Here is a 17,990-nt window from a genome sequence, read left to right as displayed (position 1 = left end):
ACACTGATCTCACGGTATTCATCTTGTTTCTCTCTTTCCATGTTGATCTTGAGAGCTTCTGGGGCAGAAAGCGTATTTCCCTCAGGGCATCATGGGTCCTTGTCTGTAAGGTGTGTGCTTACTCGCATAGGATAAGGGAACATGTGAACACGTTTGTATGTTGCTTTGAAAGGCATCTCCTCAAGGGGAAGAACCGGGGGAATAATCAAGGCATCCAGATGGCAGGACGAGGGGAGCACATGAAAGAAACCATAGTCTGTCTGTTGCCTGCAGGGAGGCGGGCTCTCCACTGGAGGCGTTGGCGGCCATCTGATGCACACGGCCCTGCCCATCTATGCACACGCCCTGCCCCTCTGATGCACACGGCCCTGCGCCACCCAGAGTGCTTGCTGCCTTTGTACTGTGGCTTTTCTGGTTTGTCTTTGGGCTTCTTTTTTGTGTGTTGTCCTCTTCTCAGGCTGTGCTGCCTCGTGGCCAAGGATTTTGAACTAGAGGAGAAGTCAGCGTACATAGCTCAGGTTCACTTTGGGCTGTCAGCTGCCTTGTCTGGGAACCAGGAGCTGACTTTCCCTTTATGCTCTCTGTCCTGCGGCCACCACAAGCCTGCTTTTTCCAAGTTCCTTCCAGTTTTTAGGGTTGGTTTTGTGGTTCATATGTTTTTCCCAGAATTACTTTACTTTGGTTTTTAGAGGTTATAAAGTTCATTTTGTGTGTGTGTCCATATATATATACACGTATACATATGTATACATAAAACAATTGGAGAATATAGCTGTTTCCAAGAAGAAAATAAAAATCATATAAAGTTCGGGCGCCTGGGTGGCTCAGTTGTTGAGCATCTGCCTTCGGCTCGGGTCATGATCCCAGGGTCCTGGGATTGAGCCCTGCGTAGGGCTCCCTGCTTGGCAGGAGGCCTGCTTCTCCCTCTCCCACTCCCCCTGCTTGTGTTCCCTCTCTCGCTGTGTCTCTCTCTGTCAAATAAATAAAAAAATCTTAAAAAAAAATCATGTAAAGTTCACCAGAGACCTTATCATCTGTTCATTTCACAGTAATTATTAAATGCCCCTCTGGGCAAGGTACCATGTTTGATGCTGAGGGTTCAGCAAAAAATGGCAATAAACATCACCTTCTTTACCTTTATAGAGCTTAAATGCTATTGGGAGAGATGGTCATGCTCTGAGCAAATATCTACTAATTACAGTTGTGGTACGTGTCCCAGATAAGAAGTATAGGATACAAAGCCATCATGTTAACTTGGGGGGGCCCTGACTGAATTTGAGAAATATTCCCCCCCATCTTTGTTCTATAACGTTTTTAAAAATTGCTGTCTGGATAAGAGCAGACTATGTGTAATTTTCTCTTGCTCTTTAAGAATTCCACGCTGTGTATGAAATAAGCAAGTCACAGAGATGAAAAGTACAGCATAGAGAATATAGTCAATAATACTGTGATACACCTGAAACTAAGATATTATTGTATGTCAGCTATACTTTATAATAAAAAAATATGGACCGTGTTTCATAAAAAGTGAAAAAAAAAAAAAAAAGAATTCCACGCTGTGGGAGCACCTGGGTGGCTCAGTCAGGTAAGCATCCAACTCTTGATTTTCAGCTCCGGTCATGATCTCAGGGTCGTGATATTGAGCTCCGAGTCAGGCTCCATCCTGGGGGTGGAGCCTGCCTTAGATGCTTTCTCTCCCTCTGCCCCTTCCCCCAGCTCGCGCGTGCACACTCTCTTTCTCTCTCTCTCTCTCTGTGTCTAAAAAAAAAAAAGCCACACTGTGAATACTCTGTGGGACCTGTCTTGCTCACCACTGTGTTGCCAGCATTTAGCACAGTTCCTGTCACCAGGTAGATGCTTTTCCAGCTGCAAGTAGTAGAATCCCACTCAAGCTGCCTTCTGCAAAAGGGAAATTTTGAATAAGAACTTTGGTATCTTGGTCACCTTCCTTTTGGCCACACCAAGGAACGGGGAGATTCTTCTTAAATTGTGTCATCCTGAGTTCCCAGTGGTATCCTAGGTCCTTTCTCTCGCCCCTCCTGGGATCTGTGGGGTCCATGGTGAGCTGCCTGGGGCCCACACTTGGCAACACTGACTTTGTGCCCTTCAGCAGAGGGGAGATTCCCCTCTGAGGGGAATGAGGCCAGCTTCTCAGCAGAAGTCACCGTGCAAAGGACGTGGCTATCTGGCTCAGCCCAGTCAGTTGTTGGTGGCTAGTTTCTGCCCCTCTTGGCTGTGTGATGGGGGCTCTGGTTCATCCTGGTCTAATCCATAGTAGTGCTCCATCTATGTCTGTTGGTGGAATGAGAAAGAATATTCCAGTCACGTCTGGAAGAGTACTCATTGTTTCTGCCACCACGAAGGGATCCCTGTTGCCTCAGCAGGTGAATGCTGAATTTCTTTCCTTGGGGCCTGGCCATCGGGCCAAGTTTGGCTGTTGTTGAATCTGCCCTGGGGACCAGAGTCATTTATTGGGCTCTAAAAACCTGTGAAATCATCACTTTTAAACATGCGTGTCCCTCCCCGCCAGGGTTAGCTGCCCCTCACACCTCTTCCTAAAGCCCAGCTCACTGGCCACCCCATCCTCATGTGACAGTGTGTGTGTGGCAGCTGAGGGGTGCAGCTTGACTGCTCCCTCCACCTGCCCCATCCCTCCTCAAGTGTGACTTCCTTCCAAAACCTTCCTTTGATTGGAATGCCCATGCATCCAGGCAGGCACCTCCTGCCGTCGCCTGCTCTCTGACTGGATGGGGGAAGCTCCTCCCCATGTTCCCCAGATTCCAACCACAGAGGCCTGTGACACCCCCACACCGCTTCTAATAGTCACTCCTGTTCTATTTAATTAGCATCCAGTTAATTATACACTGTGGTTTCTTCAGAGTGGGCTGGCCAGGCCTGCTGCCTCCCTGGGGCTCTTGTCCATGAGGTGGCAGGATTCCCAGGTGGATTAGGGGTGGGTGCATTTGCCTATAGGAGAAACAAATTACATAGGGAGATTAAATTTGTTCCTCTTATTGTGATCTCTCTTTTTTTTTTAAGATTATTTTATTTGAGAGAGAGTGCACGGTGTGGAGGGGCAGAGGGAGAGGGAGAGAGAATCTTAAGCAGTCTCCCTGCTGAGCGTGGAGACCAACCCAGGGCTTGATCCCATGACCCTGTGATCATGACCCCAGCCGAAATCCAGAGTCAACAAGAGTCATGCTCAACCGACTGCCCCACCCAGACGCCCCTATTGTGATCTTTTAATTATGCGGTATGTAAGCTTTTGAGGGCTAGCCCGGGAACCTGTGAGCATTTCTTTTGAGGGCTAGCCTGGGAACCTGTCAGCATGTCTTCCGAGTTTCAAAGAACTGACTTTCAAGTAAAATACCTAGACAGGCCAGCTAAGGGCACTGAGGTCCATATTCTAGTTCTTAGGATTCCTTTGGCATAGATCCAGCCGAAAAACATTTGTTGAGCATCCACTAGGTACCAGGCACCGTGCCGGGTTTCCAGGATCGTACAGATGAGTGGGGGAATGCAGCATGCCTTTGGGGAATTCCAGAAGCTGACCGTTGGTTGCTCAGAATGGGTGTCAGGACAGAAGTCACCCTAACGTTCCCTGGGGAGGAGTCAGGAGGGTACTTTGGAGCAGTGTCATGAATGCTGATTCTTGCTTTTATTCTACTGTCTTTTCTTTAATTACTGTTATTTAAAAATTCTTTATAAAGAGACTAGAATAAAAAGTTGTATTGTTAAGCTTTAAAATAAGCAGGTCCCCCACTTATGGCCTACCCGGAGACTCTAAACTTTGTGTCCTCCACATAGGCTGTAATGCCCATGACATCTCCAGAAGTCTGAAGCACCGACTTGGGAGAGCCCCGAAGGCACTTGCACTTGACTCCGCCTCCTGTGGGCAGCTTCCTAGCTGCTCCACGTCCCCAGCCCCCAGGGGCTGGCTTCCTCACCTTCCCTGTCACTCAGAGAGCCCAGCTCCTGGCTTTTGCTTTTGCTTGCAGTGAAATGCTCTGGGCAGCATTGTCTGCTTGAAAATTGGTGGTGGTGGTGGGGGGGGGTCCTTGCTATTGGAGGACTCCTGTTCATTCAACAAACATTGATTGGACACCTACTGGATGTCAAACAGTGAGGTCGGTAACAGGGATACAATGCAGCTGGAGCCCATCGTACTTTTATTTAAGTTAGGGAGGCAGACAAAGTGTATGTGAACAGGTAAAAAGAATGTAATCACAGCTGGAGTGAGGTTCTCCAAAGCACCTCAGAAGTTCCTGGTCTCTCACATGGGACTGTATGACTCCTTCATCTATAGAGCAGGCGTGGGATCTTCTCTGGGCCTCCCTGAGTTAGGGCGTTAAACGCCTGCTTCATGGCGTTCCCATGCCTGTGGCCAGCCCTCGGGGCCCCAGGCTCTTCTTCCTGTGCTCTCTGAGGCTGTGAGGAGGTTGTTTCTCAATTCAGGCTTATATCTGAGGGCCTACCTTTTCTTTATTTAATTTTTATTTTTCCCCCTTTTTAAGTTTTACTTTTATTAAAATTTAAAATTGTTTTAAAGCGATTTTTTTTTTTTTTTAATTAAGTAATCTGTCTATGCCAGACATGGGGCTCAAACTATGACCCGGAGATTGAGAGTCACGTACTCTATTGACTGAGCTCAATTGCAAACATGATAAAAGTAAAAAGGGTAATATAATGAGCCCCATGCACCTTTCACCCAGTTTCAGCAGTGATCCGTTCGGTGGCCCATCACATGTCCTTTCTGCACCCTCCTGCCCTCCACCCTCGGCCACTGGGTTATTTTGAAGCAAATCCCAGAAAATTATGTCGGGTAGTCATGCAGGTTTTTCTGTAGATATTTAGGAACATGTCTTTAAATGATAAGGACTCTTAAAAAAAGGTGAGCACAATGCCATTATCACAGCTAAAACTTTCCACAATAATTCTTCAGTATTGTCCACTATCTAGTCCCTGTTCAGATTTCCCAAATCATCTCACAATTGTCTGTTTCACGGTGGGTTTGTTCAGATCAGGATCCAGAGGAGATCCACACGTCACACTGGATGGATGAGTCTCCACATCTGTCTTTCCTCCTCACTGCCGAGCTCAAGTGAAGTGTGCAGAGGCACGTGCCCCGTGTGTGAGGCGTGGTCAGCGTTGACCTGCGCCTGGCCTTGGGAAACCGTCTCCACAGTGTTCTGCTGCTTTTTCGTTTTATCTTCGCCTTTCCTTGTTTTCTTTCTTTGTGTCTTTGCAGTGCGTTCATCCGGGTTCCCGGCACTCTGGCTCTTGCCAGTGGCAGTCCCGGGGGTGGTGCTGACGGTGGTCCTGTGTTCACCGTACTTCCGGAAATTGGTGGTTCGAGCTAGATGTGGATCTGATTACATCTTGATTTTTTGAGGAGGGGCCAGGCCATCTTGGCAGCGTTCTCCCATACACAAGTGCCACCTTCTGCTCTGAGGAGTTGGCGTGCCCCTCTGTGTGGCGAGAGGCCGAGCCGCCCGAGGAAGCCCCGGGTGACGGGGGCTCTCAAGGCTGCGGTTTCACCGACCGTGTCTTTGCTGGGGGAGCTCCCGCGGGCTCTGGGCTGAGCCTCCAGCACTGGCTCCGGGAGGTGGCAGGAGTTTGCGTCAGGGCCCTACCACTCACTGGCCGCGAGACCCTGGACAGTTTCCTTAGCTCCCTTGAGCCTCAGTTTCCTTCTCTGTAGGATGGGGATAGTGCGGAAGCCATATGCTTTGGGCTGGGTTGCTTCAGGAGGTGGGGTTCCGGGGGTCTACACCGCTTTGGGTGTCTTCCTTCCGAGCACACTTGAGTCTGAGAGAGTCCCTGAGCCGCCACGCACAGACCCGTGTGTGGTTGCCAGGGCACAAGGCGGTGGTGTGGTGGCCACGGTCGGGCCACAGTTCACCTCTCAGATGGAGCCCGCCCCAAGGACAGAGCCTGGTACCCTGAGACACCTCGGCGGAGGTGGCCATTTGCCACAGGAAACCCTGTTTCTGCTGCTCATATTACAAACTGTGATCACAACTGGGCTTAAAAAAAATAGCAGAGAAAAAAGATGGGACGGAAACTGTCTTCAGGGTGCAGTGTTTCTCCTCATTCAGGCGGCAGGATTACGTGTGACTTTTTAGGTTCACTTTTCTCTTCTTTCCAGACGACCCTGTCTTCCTCTGGAGTTGTCCCCGAGCCTGTTGAGAATAGACTGGGGCGCCTGGCGTTGGCTGTGGGGGCGGGGGGCAGCGGGTGTGGGAACAAGCCTCGGGGCCTGCGCCCAGGTCGGGGGTGGCAGCTTCGCTACCAGGACGTCCGTCACCCCAGTCGCTTGGTTCTGTCTGCCAGTATGTGCCCCCCTGCCCCCCCCCCCCCGGCTTTCTGCAGCTCTAAGCGGCACATCTCGTACTCTTCACCCTGCTTACTGTTTCCAGGTCCTGGTACCCTGCAAAGGAAGCTTGCCAAGCAGCATACAGTCCACTTGTCAGTTTGAGTCCTATGTTTTGATACCCATGGAAGAACACTTTCAGACCTTAAATGGAAAGGTATTCATTTCTTTGTGGGTCAACCAGGGTCCCTCACTCAGTGTTTGGGAATGGGGGTGGGGGACAGGGGGTCCCGCGTCTCACCCTGTCCCGGCTGTGGTAGATGATGGCTCTGGCACGCACAGCAGCCTGTGGGCTGGGGTTGGAGGGCCCCCTGCCTTTGAGGAAAGAGGAGATGGTAATCGGGAGCAGGGCCTGGCTGGGCCTCTGCCCTGGAGGAGGGCGGGTGGAGCGGTGGGGGGGCGGGGCATCTCTCCCTCAGCGCAGGGGCCTCCTGCTGCTAAGTCAGGGAGTCTCTGGAACATCTCCTGAACGAGGTCCTGTCACTAACCTGTTTTATCCCCGTGCTCTTGAAACACTCATCAGTTTCTTGGCCACAAATAGTACATCAGGGGTGAATTTTAACTTTTTAAAAAACGTTCTTAAAAAAAAATGTTATTAAAACTTAAACAAGCCAAAACAAAAACCAAAAACCAAAAAACAAGCATGTTATTAAAACTTCAATAAGCCAAATAAATAGATAAATACATAACATTCTTTTGAAGTAATCTCAAACCTAGAGAAAGCTTCAGTAGAGCACAAAAAACTCTCCTATACTCTTCCCCCAGATTGGTCAGCCGTGGGCATTTTGGCCACATTTGTTTTATCAGTCCCTCTCCCCCACACCCCCATGCGCTATTACTGCTTTTCTTTGAGCCCTTTTCAGAAAAAGAGTGAGTTTCAGACACCATGCCCCTTTATCCTAAAACGCATTTCCTGCGTAACTTAGCTGCAGAGTGATCACACTCAGGAAAGTGAACTGTTCAGCACACTGTCCTCATACAAATCGTGCTAATTATACGAAAAATGTCCTTTTGTAGAAAATCTTTTTTTTCTTTTTAGATCCAGGATCCTGCAATGCCTTCAGTTGCTGGTCTTTTTAGTTTCCTTCGATTTGGTGCGGTCCTCGAGGGGTCTTTGTCTTTCATGACACGGATGGTTTTGCTTTGTAGACTCTCGCTCAGCCTGGGGTTCCCAGAGGTTCCCTCACGGCTGGAAGGGTGTTTTATTTTTCTCAGCGTGTTGTGACAAGAGACAACATGACGTCAATCTGTCTCATTGTTGATGTTACCTCTGGGGTCCGCGTTTTCTTATTTTTTAAGGGAAGGTGGAGAGGTTCTGGGAGGGGGGTGTTCTGTTCCTTGCCGGGACTGGTGTGGGCCCAGGTGCATTTGGGGCAGCTCAGTCCCTTGGACCTGACAGCCAGGGTTCGCGTGGGCCTGTGGCGGGAGAGAAGGCACAGGACGGGACACGGGGTTACTGGGACACCAGCTTGAGGGGGGTGGGGGTCAGCAGCCCTGTTTGCCCTGCTAGTCACTGCTAGTTTGTTCTCTTCAGGGAAGCCAAAGCTACAAGGAGAACAGAGGAGTCAGGCTTATCACGGCTCGTCTGCCCAGGTACCCCAGCCGTGGCCAGAGTGCTGAATGTGGCAGGGACGGTAGTGTCCCTTCCCCGGCCCCATGCAGTACCAGGCCATTCCAGGAGAGCCTTCTTCCTTCCTCCTTTCCCAGAGGGTACAGGTTTTCTTCTGCTCCAAGGACCAGCTTAATGCAGCTCTGTCACAATATTTAAAAAGGATCAGCTGTAGCTATAGGGTGAACAAAGAGGAAAGAAAACATTTTAGTATCAAAAAGCAACATGGGAGAGTGTTCACGCCTGCCCTGCAGAGCTCTACTGGAACAAAAGTGTGCAGGTTGGAAGCAGCACCGTATCGGGGGCCAGGCGGAGCGGGGATCGACAGTCACCCCCGGCCACTGGCGCAGTGACGGCTCTCTTGTTCCAGGATGTCTTTATACAAGGAAACAGGATTAAATTAGGAGCTGGTTTCGCCTGTCTTCTCTCAGTGCCCATTCTCTTTGAAGAAACTTTCTACAATGAGAAAGAAGAAAGTTTCAGCATACTTTGTATAGCCCATCCTTTGGAAAAGAGAGAGAGTTCAGGTATTCTGGGAGAAAACCCCTTTCTGGAGAACTGTGTTTGTTGAACTTCCTCCTGACATAGCTGTGATAAACGTCCCATAAAATATTTAAGAGCCTGCTAGAAGCCTGCCTAACTTTACAGTAATTCCCCAGAGCTTAATCAAAAAGTCATCCTGAGCTAAGTGTGGCTGGGGGCTGCTGTGTATGGTTGCACAGGTTGGACATCACACAATTTTGGGAGGTGACATCAATGTAGACCTCTGTGTGAATGTGGCCCCTTGGAGTTGTACAGGGTGGTTTGACCTTGGGCCTCAGTGTTAGAGCTAACTCTTATACCATTATTGCCCACCCAGCCCCACTGTTGTGCCTCTTTGAGAGCTCATTATTTTTAAAAAATAATAATTCTTCAGTTGTTCCAGGAAACTGAGACAACCATGTGCTAAATGTACTCTGAGGCCTGTATTGCCAGGAATCAGGGCTTGTTCACCAGAGCCGCATAGGTCATGCCCACGGTCTCAACTTGTTTTGTCCAAGGAAAGGGCTTCAAGAGGGCCAGGCTCTCTGGACCCTGAGCTGTCCTGTAATGAGGCTGCTCTTGGGCAGTATCTTGAAATAATTCCTGTCCTCTCCTGGAAGGTGGGGCTCCAGACCCTGGGGGAGCAGGGCGAAGGATGTGGTACTTCCCCCATTAGGAAACTGTGAAGGCCTCAGCCAGCGTGACCCTCTGTCTCTTTTTTCAGAAGAGCCTTCAACATCTTCAGATCCCTTTACCCTGAAAACCATTGAAGATGTGAGGGAGTTTTTGGGACGACACACGGAGAGATTTGACAGGAGCATTGCTTCTTTCCAGCGAACATTCAGGGAATGTGAAAGAAAGAGCCTCCGTCAACACATAGTCAGTAGCTGTGTCTTGCTTTGCCAGGGTGCCCTGGCTCAGGCTGGTTCAAGAACAAGGGCATCCCTCTCAGTGCACTCTGAAACTTTGCTGCCTCCACTGTTGGAAGCTTTGCTTAAATGTTTCCTTCTAACAATAAAAGTAGTCAAGCCACTGGAGAAAACTTGAACCTGACATAGTATAAAAATGAATATTGTTATCACGTTTGTGAACCCCAAGGGAAATTTTCTCTAACCCTTCATGCATATACACTTAAAAAAAAAAGTTGAAAAAAACCCCACATAATTTATTTGATAAGCCTGTATCAGTACTTAAAGCTTGGCACCCAGGAAGTGCATCTTGTGAAATGTTCTCGCTCCGGGATGCGTGACACGTTCTGGGTTTTGTGTTGGGGCCTTGGGTTATGGGTGACCTGTTTCTCTGCTGTGTGTTGCACAGGACTCGGTGAATGCTCTCTACATCAAATGCCTCCAGCAGCTTCTGAGGGACTCTCACCTGGTAAGCAGCAGGACTTTCAAAAGAGAGAACTGCAGTTTGCCCACATGCCAGTCCAAGCTCTTTAACAGTACCTTCTTGTCCTGCAGAAAATGCTTGCCAAGCAGGAGGCCCAGATGAACCTGCTGAAGCAGGCAGTGGAGGTAAGAGGCTAGGCCAGTGCAGGGAGAGGAGGCAGTGGTGTGGGGGGAGAGGGAGGCTTTCCCGGTCTCCTCTGCACACTCGGAACGGTGGTCTGTTCGTTGATTCCACAGATGTACGTCCAGCACGATATTTATGATCTGATCTTTAAATACGTGGGGACCATGGAGGCAAGCGAGGTAGGTCCTAAATCCCTGTCATCCTGGTTGGAAGCCTTTTATCCTTAGCTGTTTAAGAAATTTGAAGCTTCGTTAAAATCTGTTGTTAGGATGCTGCCTTCAACAAAATCACAAGAAGCCTTCAGGATCTTCAGCAGAAGGACATTGGCGTGAAACCTGAGTGCAGGTAAGAGTTTGCACTGCCATAGCTTGGCATCCTCGGAGGCTGGGGTTCCCGAAGCAGGGCTCTCAGCAGCAGGAACTGCACACTGATTTGGCCTGGTTCATACTGAGGAGCAGCGTGGTTACTTGTGACCAAAGATAAAGGACTGAGGTTGGCAGATGTCACCCTCCTGCCCCTGCTGCCCACATGAGAGCTGGGTAGGAACTCGATGGGTGGGGGTTTTGCACAGCTGGTCTTTTGACCTGCTTTTGAATTAATTTATGTTTCTTTAGGATACAAAAATGTCTTAAGTGTTTATGCTGAAACTATTTTAACCCCTTTGAGCTATCTCACTCTGGGGCTAAGGATTTTTATTTTTATTTTTTCCTAATTTTCTGGCGCCTCTATAATACCGTTTTGCATTCTGAATGGCACATGCAAAGGTGTTGAGTTTTGCCACTCATTTGAGTCCAATTGCTCCCGAGTTTCTATTTTTGTTTGTCGATACTTACGGTTTGTTGTAAGCAGAGTGAATCTGAGGTATGCTATTAGATCAGGGAAGAAGGGCCCTCCCACTGTGGTCTTAAGTTGTCACTTTCCAAATTATTTTGCAGCTTCAACATACCTCGTGCAAAGAGAGAGCTGGCTCAGCTGAACAAGTGCACCTCCCCACAGCAGAAGTTGATTTGTTTGCGAAAGGTGGTGCAGCTAATAACCCAGTCTCCCAGCCAGAGAGGTTTGTGCTCAGGGGAGGGGCCTGACGGTGAAGTAGACACTTAACGTCCAGATGCAAAAGTCTGTTAAGGAGCGATGTCATCTTCAAGGATCACACAGCTGGGCTGATGTGCCGCAGAGCATCCCCGTGTGAGCACCCCGGAGTCTGCTCTGATGCATGGGTGCCTAGCGATGGGGGCTTGGGGGTAGGTTAGGCGAGAGAACAGTGGCAGAGAAGAAGCGGCCTCAAAAGCGAGCCAAGCTTCCCCATACCTGCATGGGCGCCATGCAGTTGGTCTATAAATCCAAATCCAAGCCGCATAGGTTCTTTGAGAATCTGACTTTGCAATAGCTTTGGGTTTCCAGAATGACACTGTCCACAGCTCAGGTCTGAGCTTGCCAAGGTACAGCAATGTGTATGATTGACTTTAAGCTTCCTGTCGTGTGTTCTCTTGAACTTGTCATGGCGCCAGGGTGTGGGTGTATGGCCCCATCAGGACATTCACTGCCGACTGTTTAGTCCAGGGCCACACTGCTCACCAGCCTCCTTCGGCAGCTGTGTTCCAGCCTGAAGCTGTTCCGTTGACAAAATTTTTTGGCTTAAAATGACACACCTTTAATCTTAAAGAAAAATGATCCAAGCTGGTGATGGGTACATGGGGGTTCAACTATTCATTAGACCCATCTTCCTAATTATGTGTTTAAAATTTTCCAATATAAAAAGTAAAGCAAAATAAGCTAGGAAGAAAGTAAAGGGGAGTCATATCTGTGTGGGCAGATAGGGGGTGATCCTCAAAGCGCATTAAGTGAAATGAGAGGGAGTGTATATGGTACGCTTCTAACAGCATTCCAGAAAAGGAATGCATGGTGGTGAGTTCCTAGACTGTCTCTGGAAGGTTAGGTGGGAAGGAACAGCAGTAGCCTCTGGGGGAAGATTGGGCAGTAGGGATGGGAGAGATAATCACAGTTTGCTCTTCTGTGCTATTCAAATTTTTTAGACATGTGAATGGATTCCTTAAAATTTCAAAGTGAAAAAAATTAAAACAAGCTAGACGTGAGCATTAAACTTTGCAGTGTATAAAATGGAAATGATCGCAGGAGGAAAGAGGCTTTTCACGGTGGCTCTGGGCACACCTTCGCCTCATGTCCACCATCCCTGACTTGAACCGCCTGGAAGGTGGCGAGGGGGAGAATGCTTGGAATTTCCTTCTTCTGCACATGTTCTGAGAATGCTAGGCATTCACTTTCCCCTCAAATGTGACACCAGTTCAGGACACTCTAAAGGAAATTGTGCAATGGAACTTCTCCCTGATGTGTAGTCTTACTGGATTGTGGTTTTGTGGGTTGGATGATGGTGGGGAGTTGATATACCTGTTGGTCTCATGATGGCTTCAAACATGTGTTTTCCTCCCCACCGCAGTTAACTTGGAGACCATCTGTGCTGATGATCTGCTATCGGTCCTGCTGTATTTGCTTGTGAAAACAGAGATCCCTAATTGGTAATATTTTCTGTTAAAATACTTTTTCAAAATGGCAGCATGGTACTGGGGTGGTTTTAGCATAACTCCAGGAAATCGAGCGCCCCTTATGAGTCCATCGCTGTGTCTGCCCTGCTTTGTTCTGCAGAGGGTGGCTGTCATTCCATTTACAGATAGGGAAACTGAGGCCCAGAGAGCTTATGTTTCTTGTTCTGGAACACGCAGCTGGTCAGTGACTGAGAGGGACGCTGACTCCAGTTCTCTTTGATTCCAGAGCCCGTCCTCTTCTGATGGGAACCCCCAGTTCACTTTACGGTAGTCAGCTTTTTAAAAACTGGTGTACTCCAGGAAAGGACCAAGTAGTTTTACTTATTTTCCTAATTGCACGTGCTCTAGAGCTTAAGGGGGTAGCAGTCAGAGCCCCTGGAGCTAACCGACTTCAGTCACTCATGCCCATAGCGCTGTTTCTGGAGAGGTGTTAATTGGGTACACAACGGTGAAACTTTTTTCTTCCTTTTGTTAGGATGGCAAATTTGAGTTATATCAAAAACTTCAGATTTAGCAGCTCAGCAAAAGATGAATTGGGATACTGCCTGACCTCGATTGAGGCTGCGGTCGAATATATTCGGCAAGGAAGCCTCTCCGTTAAGCCGCCCGTAAGATCCCTCCTGCCCTGGCCTTTCTTTGTGGGTGTCAGGGCACCTTTGCTAGGGTTCTGAGGTTGGCGGGTGGGGAGGGGATTCTTCTTCTTTTTTTTCCCAAGATTTATTTATTTGAAATTGAGAGAGAGTGGGTGGGGGAGAGCGAGCAAGTGCACAAGCAGGGGGACTAGCAGAGGGCGAGGGAGCCCGACCCGGAGCTCAATCCCAGGACCCTGAGATCACGACCTGAGCCGAAGGCAGACACTTAACTGACTGAGCCACCCAGGCGCCCCAGGGGAGGGGGATTCTTAAGTGGTTTCCCAAGAACGGGGCCTCTACTGTCTAAGAGCTGTGAGGCTTGACAGCCACCCAGCAGCCTGAAATGCTAAGCACCCAATTGGGTGTGAAAGTTGGCAGGATATGACCGGGATTCACAGTTAAAATACTGCTTTGTTAATCCTCGCCATCCTCAAAAAAAGCACATCGGCAGAAGGGAGAAGCTAGAAACCATGAGTTTGGATACCTAGTCAAGAGATGGGGATTATTCACATATGCAATTTTAGGACTCACTGGCCTTATTATGATTTTCTTGGTGAGCTTTGCTTAGGAGAGGCGGTTGTATTTCGATGTGAAGTGTGAGATCTAACACCAAGACCGCATCGCTGGCCTGTTGCACCAGCCAGCAAGATGTGACAGTACACACGGAATTTCAACAACACTGAAATTAATAAGATGAAGAGATTCCTATATTACATGCCAGGCGTCCTGAGGACTGAGCATTCTCTTGATCGTAGAATCTCCCCAAGTAATGATAAGTTAAAATAGCTGGAAAAAAACCAGAGGCCTGCCCAGACAGGGTGAAATCATTCATTGTTAAAATCTTTATGTGTTTTCCCATCTTTCCCCCATCCGTGTATACTTCACATAATTTAAATTATATTGTATATAGCATTTTACACTGTTTTTCCCGAAAGAATCTTTTATTTTTTTTTCTGATTAGGAGACCGATACTTGCTTATAAACAATATTTACAATATACAGTTGACCCTTGAACAACTCAGGGGTTAAAGTTGCTGACCCTCCACATGGTTGAAAATCTGCATCTAACTTGTGATTCCCCCAAAAACTTAACTACTAGTAGCCTGCTGTTGACCAGGGGCCTAACTGATGATATAAACAGTTGATTAACACATACTGTGTATGTTATATGTATTATATACTGTATTCGTACAATAAAGTCAGCTGGAGAAAAAAATGTTATTAAGGAAATCATAAGGAAGAGAACATACATTTAGAGCACTGTACTGTGTCTGTCGCCATCTAAGTGGACCCGTGCAGTTCAGACCTGTGTTCAAGGGACAGCTGTATACACTTGGAGTGAAGACAACACATACCTCTCACAAACTCACCAGCTGGGGATGACTTATTAACGTTTTGGCATATGTCTTTTTTGTGTGCCTGTACGGTTTTTTAAAAGATTTTATTTATTTATTTATTATTTTATTTTTTAATTAAAAATATTTTTTAACTTAAATTAAATTAGCCAACATATAGTACATCATTAATTTTTGGTGTAGTGTTCAGTGATTCATTAGTTGCGTATAACACCCAGTGCTCATCACATCATGCGCCCTCCTTATTTTAGAGGCAGAGAGAGTGTGTGTGAGCAGAGGGAGGAGCGGAGAGAGAGAGGGAGAGAGCAAGAGTCCCAAGCAGACCCCACACTGAGTGAAGAGCCCCACGCAGGGCTCAGTCCCACAACCCCGAGATCGTGACCTGAGCCGAAACCATGAGTCAGGCGCCCCCTATACAGTTGTATTTTTAATGAAAATTTGAAATTATGCTCCTCTTATTGGCATGTAGGCTGATGGTAGGAATTGTCTGATGCTTCTCGATGGGGTTAAGGGCGCCCCTTGTCGCCTGGGGGAAGGTGATGCTGTCCCCTTGCTATGCCTGTAACTGCACAGTGACCATCCTATAAGCCTCCTTACTTCCTGTGGCATGTGGGCAGCAAGACTAACACCTGAAGCCTTTGACCAGAGCAGAAGGAGGTGGCCAACCACACAGCACCAGTCAGCTTGCCACACCCACTTTGACTTCAGACAACATCCCGAGTGGGATTGGGGGAGTTGTTTTGGTTTTTAATTTTTATTTATTTAATTTTAAAGATTTTATTTTTAAGTAATCTTGACACCCACCATGGGGCTCGAACTCACAATCCTGAGGTCAAGACCCGTGTGCCCCACTGACTGAGCTAGCCAGGCGCCCCTGGATTGGGGGAGTTTTGAGGGGTGGCTCTCTTGTGCTGGTGTTGGTTCGAGCCCAGCGCTTGTATTTGCCCTTGGGCAAGTCTGTTTCTGAGTTTCTGTCCACTTCTTAACTACACTGACGATGAGGCTGTATGTTTCACCTTTTGCTAGGAGTTGACAAGAATGAACTAGGGTGTTTGGAAGTGCCTTTGTGAAGCACGAGCTGATACTCTTGGCCTCAGCTTGCTCTTCCAACACCCCCGCATCTGGGTGTCTCTGTTTCCTGGCTCTCTGGTGCGTCCTGTGTGGATAGCCTCTGCGGGCAAAGTGGGGACACCGCCCAGTGTGCCCCTCTTGTCTGAGGTGTCTGCCCCTGGTCCTGGTCCTGCCTTTCTGGATGGGGGTGGTTGGTCCCATCTGGTGTTGGGACAAGGTGTGCCTCATCCTTACAGCTGCTGTGGAGTCAGTCCCTTGGGCCCTGCGTGGGGCAGGCCTGAGAGATGCTCCTTACCTGTATTGACAGAACAGGTGTAGTGGCTTCTTGTCTTTGTGGTGCCAGTATTGAGATTCTGCCTTGGCCTTGGTCAGCCGTAGCTGCTGATTGGCTTCCTGTCTTAGTGCAGTTCTACTTCGGAAGGTGTGAGGCCAGTGCGATGTGTCAGTGTCCCTCCCTGGGGAAGGAGCTCAAGTGGATTTCCACACAGCAGGTGAGGCTTCTGGAGAGCATTCAGGACTCAGTATTAGTAAATCGAATTTTGTTTTCCTGTTGCCTCTTTATATAATATGATGTAGTTTCACAGATATTTCCTCCCAAGATCTAATTGTACCTGAGGTGACCGTATATACTTTTTTTTTTTTAAGATTTTATTTATTTGACAGAGAGAGACACAGCGAGAGAGGGAACACAAGCAGGGGGAGTGGGAGAGGGAGAAACAGGCTTCCCGCTGAGCAGAGAGCCCAATGTGGGGCTCGATCCCAGGACCCTGGGATCATGACACAAGCTGAAGGCAGACGCTTAACGACTGAGCCACCCAGGCGCCCCCCATATATGCATTCTTTAAGCATAAAGACTTGAAAGTCTCGTAAATAAAGACTAGCTTTTTGAAAATAAGCATTACTGGGATGACCCTAGTTTAACCCCTGTAGACCAAAAGCCAGAACCCTGAAAGAATTGATCCCCTTCTCTGTTCCAGCTTTGTGGGCTTCTGGTCTTTCTCACTGTACTGGGCTTCTCATAAATAGTATGTACCCCCTTCCCAAATGGATCTGAGCTGATATGTGGTGTCTTCTGGTAGGTCATTTCTCCTTGAAGGTTCAGGCCCTGAGGACTTGCCTCTCTTCATCATTGCCCTTCCTATGGTTACCCAGAGTGGAGGAAGGGACCCCACATTTACCCGAGCAATAGCATCTTTCACGTTTCTCTGACCCTAATCTGCTTGGCTATAAATCACTGAATAAAACAGGTTGCTAGAGCTTTATATAGCAGATGGCAGCTGGGAGCAAACGGGCTCTCATTCTGAGGGGTTGGTGTATTTGCCAGGTTAACCCTCTTAGGGCCGCCGCTGTGAGGGACCGTGCCTGACAGAGGATCCCAGAAAGGGGCCGTCCCCTGAGGTGCCACCCAGGCTGTGTCTTTAGCTGGATCTCTGAGTCAGAGCTTGAGGGCCGTGAAGGGCCTTATCCCACACTTTTGTCAGGATTCGGTGATTTCTTCTGGCAGGAACTGGCTGGGGGAGAAACCCCCTTTACCTCCCACTGAGACTTTTTTGAGGAAGTTAATTTGTCATCAGTCAAGTTGCAGGTGCTCCAGTGAGTGTTGAAATGTCTCGCTAGGAATTATTTCATAAAGAAAGGATGCATTTTTAGATTTTTGTATCTAAGTAAATATTACCTGTGATACAAAGATCTGAATTTATTATTTGGGGTAGACCCTGGTGTATTACAGGATTTGGGAACGGTGGCCATGTTCGTCGGCTGTTTTAGTAAGTATGTTCAGAAAGCAAGACTCCTTCTGTCTCTCTTGCTGGGTGACCCTGGGAAATCTAGAACCGTCTGTCAGATGGTTGTCCTCTCTGTATGCCCAGATAAAGCGGCAGGGGCTAGGGCTGTGCAGGCTTTAGGACAGTGGTTTGAGAGGAGGAGGAGGCCAAGGCAATGCAGGCTTCCGTTCAGAGGAGGATGGTGTGAGCGCGCTACATTCCACACTTCGTGATGACACATTCCACACATGTGTGCACAGAGGCATTGTGCCCCCAGGGCCCTCCTCCCAGGAGCCGCTTCTTGCAGGGACAGACAGAAGCCCTTGTCCCAGCCCGATGAGGATCTCCTCGCTGGCCCAGGGACAGAGGCTCTGCCAACCCTGTTCTGTGAGGAAGTAGCAGGGACTGAGCCCGGGTTCTCCATTTTGAAGGGTCTGCATGGACATCTTGTGACAAGTTGACAAAACAGATTGTTGGGTTTTTCCTACAGGAGTCGGAGGGATTTGGTGACCGACTGTTCCTGAAGCAGAGAATGAGCCTGCTGTCTCAGATGACTTCAACTCCCATTGATTGTCTGTTTAAGGTAAGA

At 48.4% G+C, this 17,990-nt stretch overlaps 1 protein-coding gene across 3 annotated transcripts in view; it reads left to right on the top strand.

Annotated features, from left to right (window-relative positions):
- The window catches only part of ANKRD27 (ankyrin repeat domain 27), a 47,760-nt gene that overhangs the window by 8,612 nt on the left and 21,158 nt on the right, over positions 1 to 17,990 (top strand). For all 3 annotated transcript variants that reach the window (XM_028123511.1, XM_028123510.1, XM_028123512.1), the window contains exons 3-13: positions 6,420 to 6,530; positions 8,353 to 8,509; positions 9,229 to 9,383; positions 9,822 to 9,881; positions 9,968 to 10,021; positions 10,133 to 10,198; positions 10,288 to 10,364; positions 10,955 to 11,076; positions 12,475 to 12,553; positions 13,056 to 13,188; positions 17,892 to 17,984. In XM_028123511.1, the coding sequence (XP_027979312.1) occupies positions 6,420 to 6,530; positions 8,353 to 8,509; positions 9,229 to 9,383; positions 9,822 to 9,881; positions 9,968 to 10,021; positions 10,133 to 10,198; positions 10,288 to 10,364; positions 10,955 to 11,076; positions 12,475 to 12,553; positions 13,056 to 13,188; positions 17,892 to 17,984 (1,107 nt within the window). The remainder of the gene's footprint in view (positions 1 to 6,419; positions 6,531 to 8,352; positions 8,510 to 9,228; positions 9,384 to 9,821; positions 9,882 to 9,967; positions 10,022 to 10,132; positions 10,199 to 10,287; positions 10,365 to 10,954; positions 11,077 to 12,474; positions 12,554 to 13,055; positions 13,189 to 17,891; positions 17,985 to 17,990) is intronic.

The sequence above is a fragment of the Eumetopias jubatus genome, unplaced genomic scaffold (genome assembly GCF_037043125.1).
Source record: "Eumetopias jubatus isolate StellerSeaLion01/CBP00866 unplaced genomic scaffold, mEumJub1_p1.0 scaffold_10, whole genome shotgun sequence".
Classification (NCBI taxonomy): Eukaryota; Metazoa; Chordata; class Mammalia; order Carnivora; family Otariidae; genus Eumetopias; species Eumetopias jubatus.
This window is presented reverse-complemented; position numbering and strand designations above follow the sequence as displayed.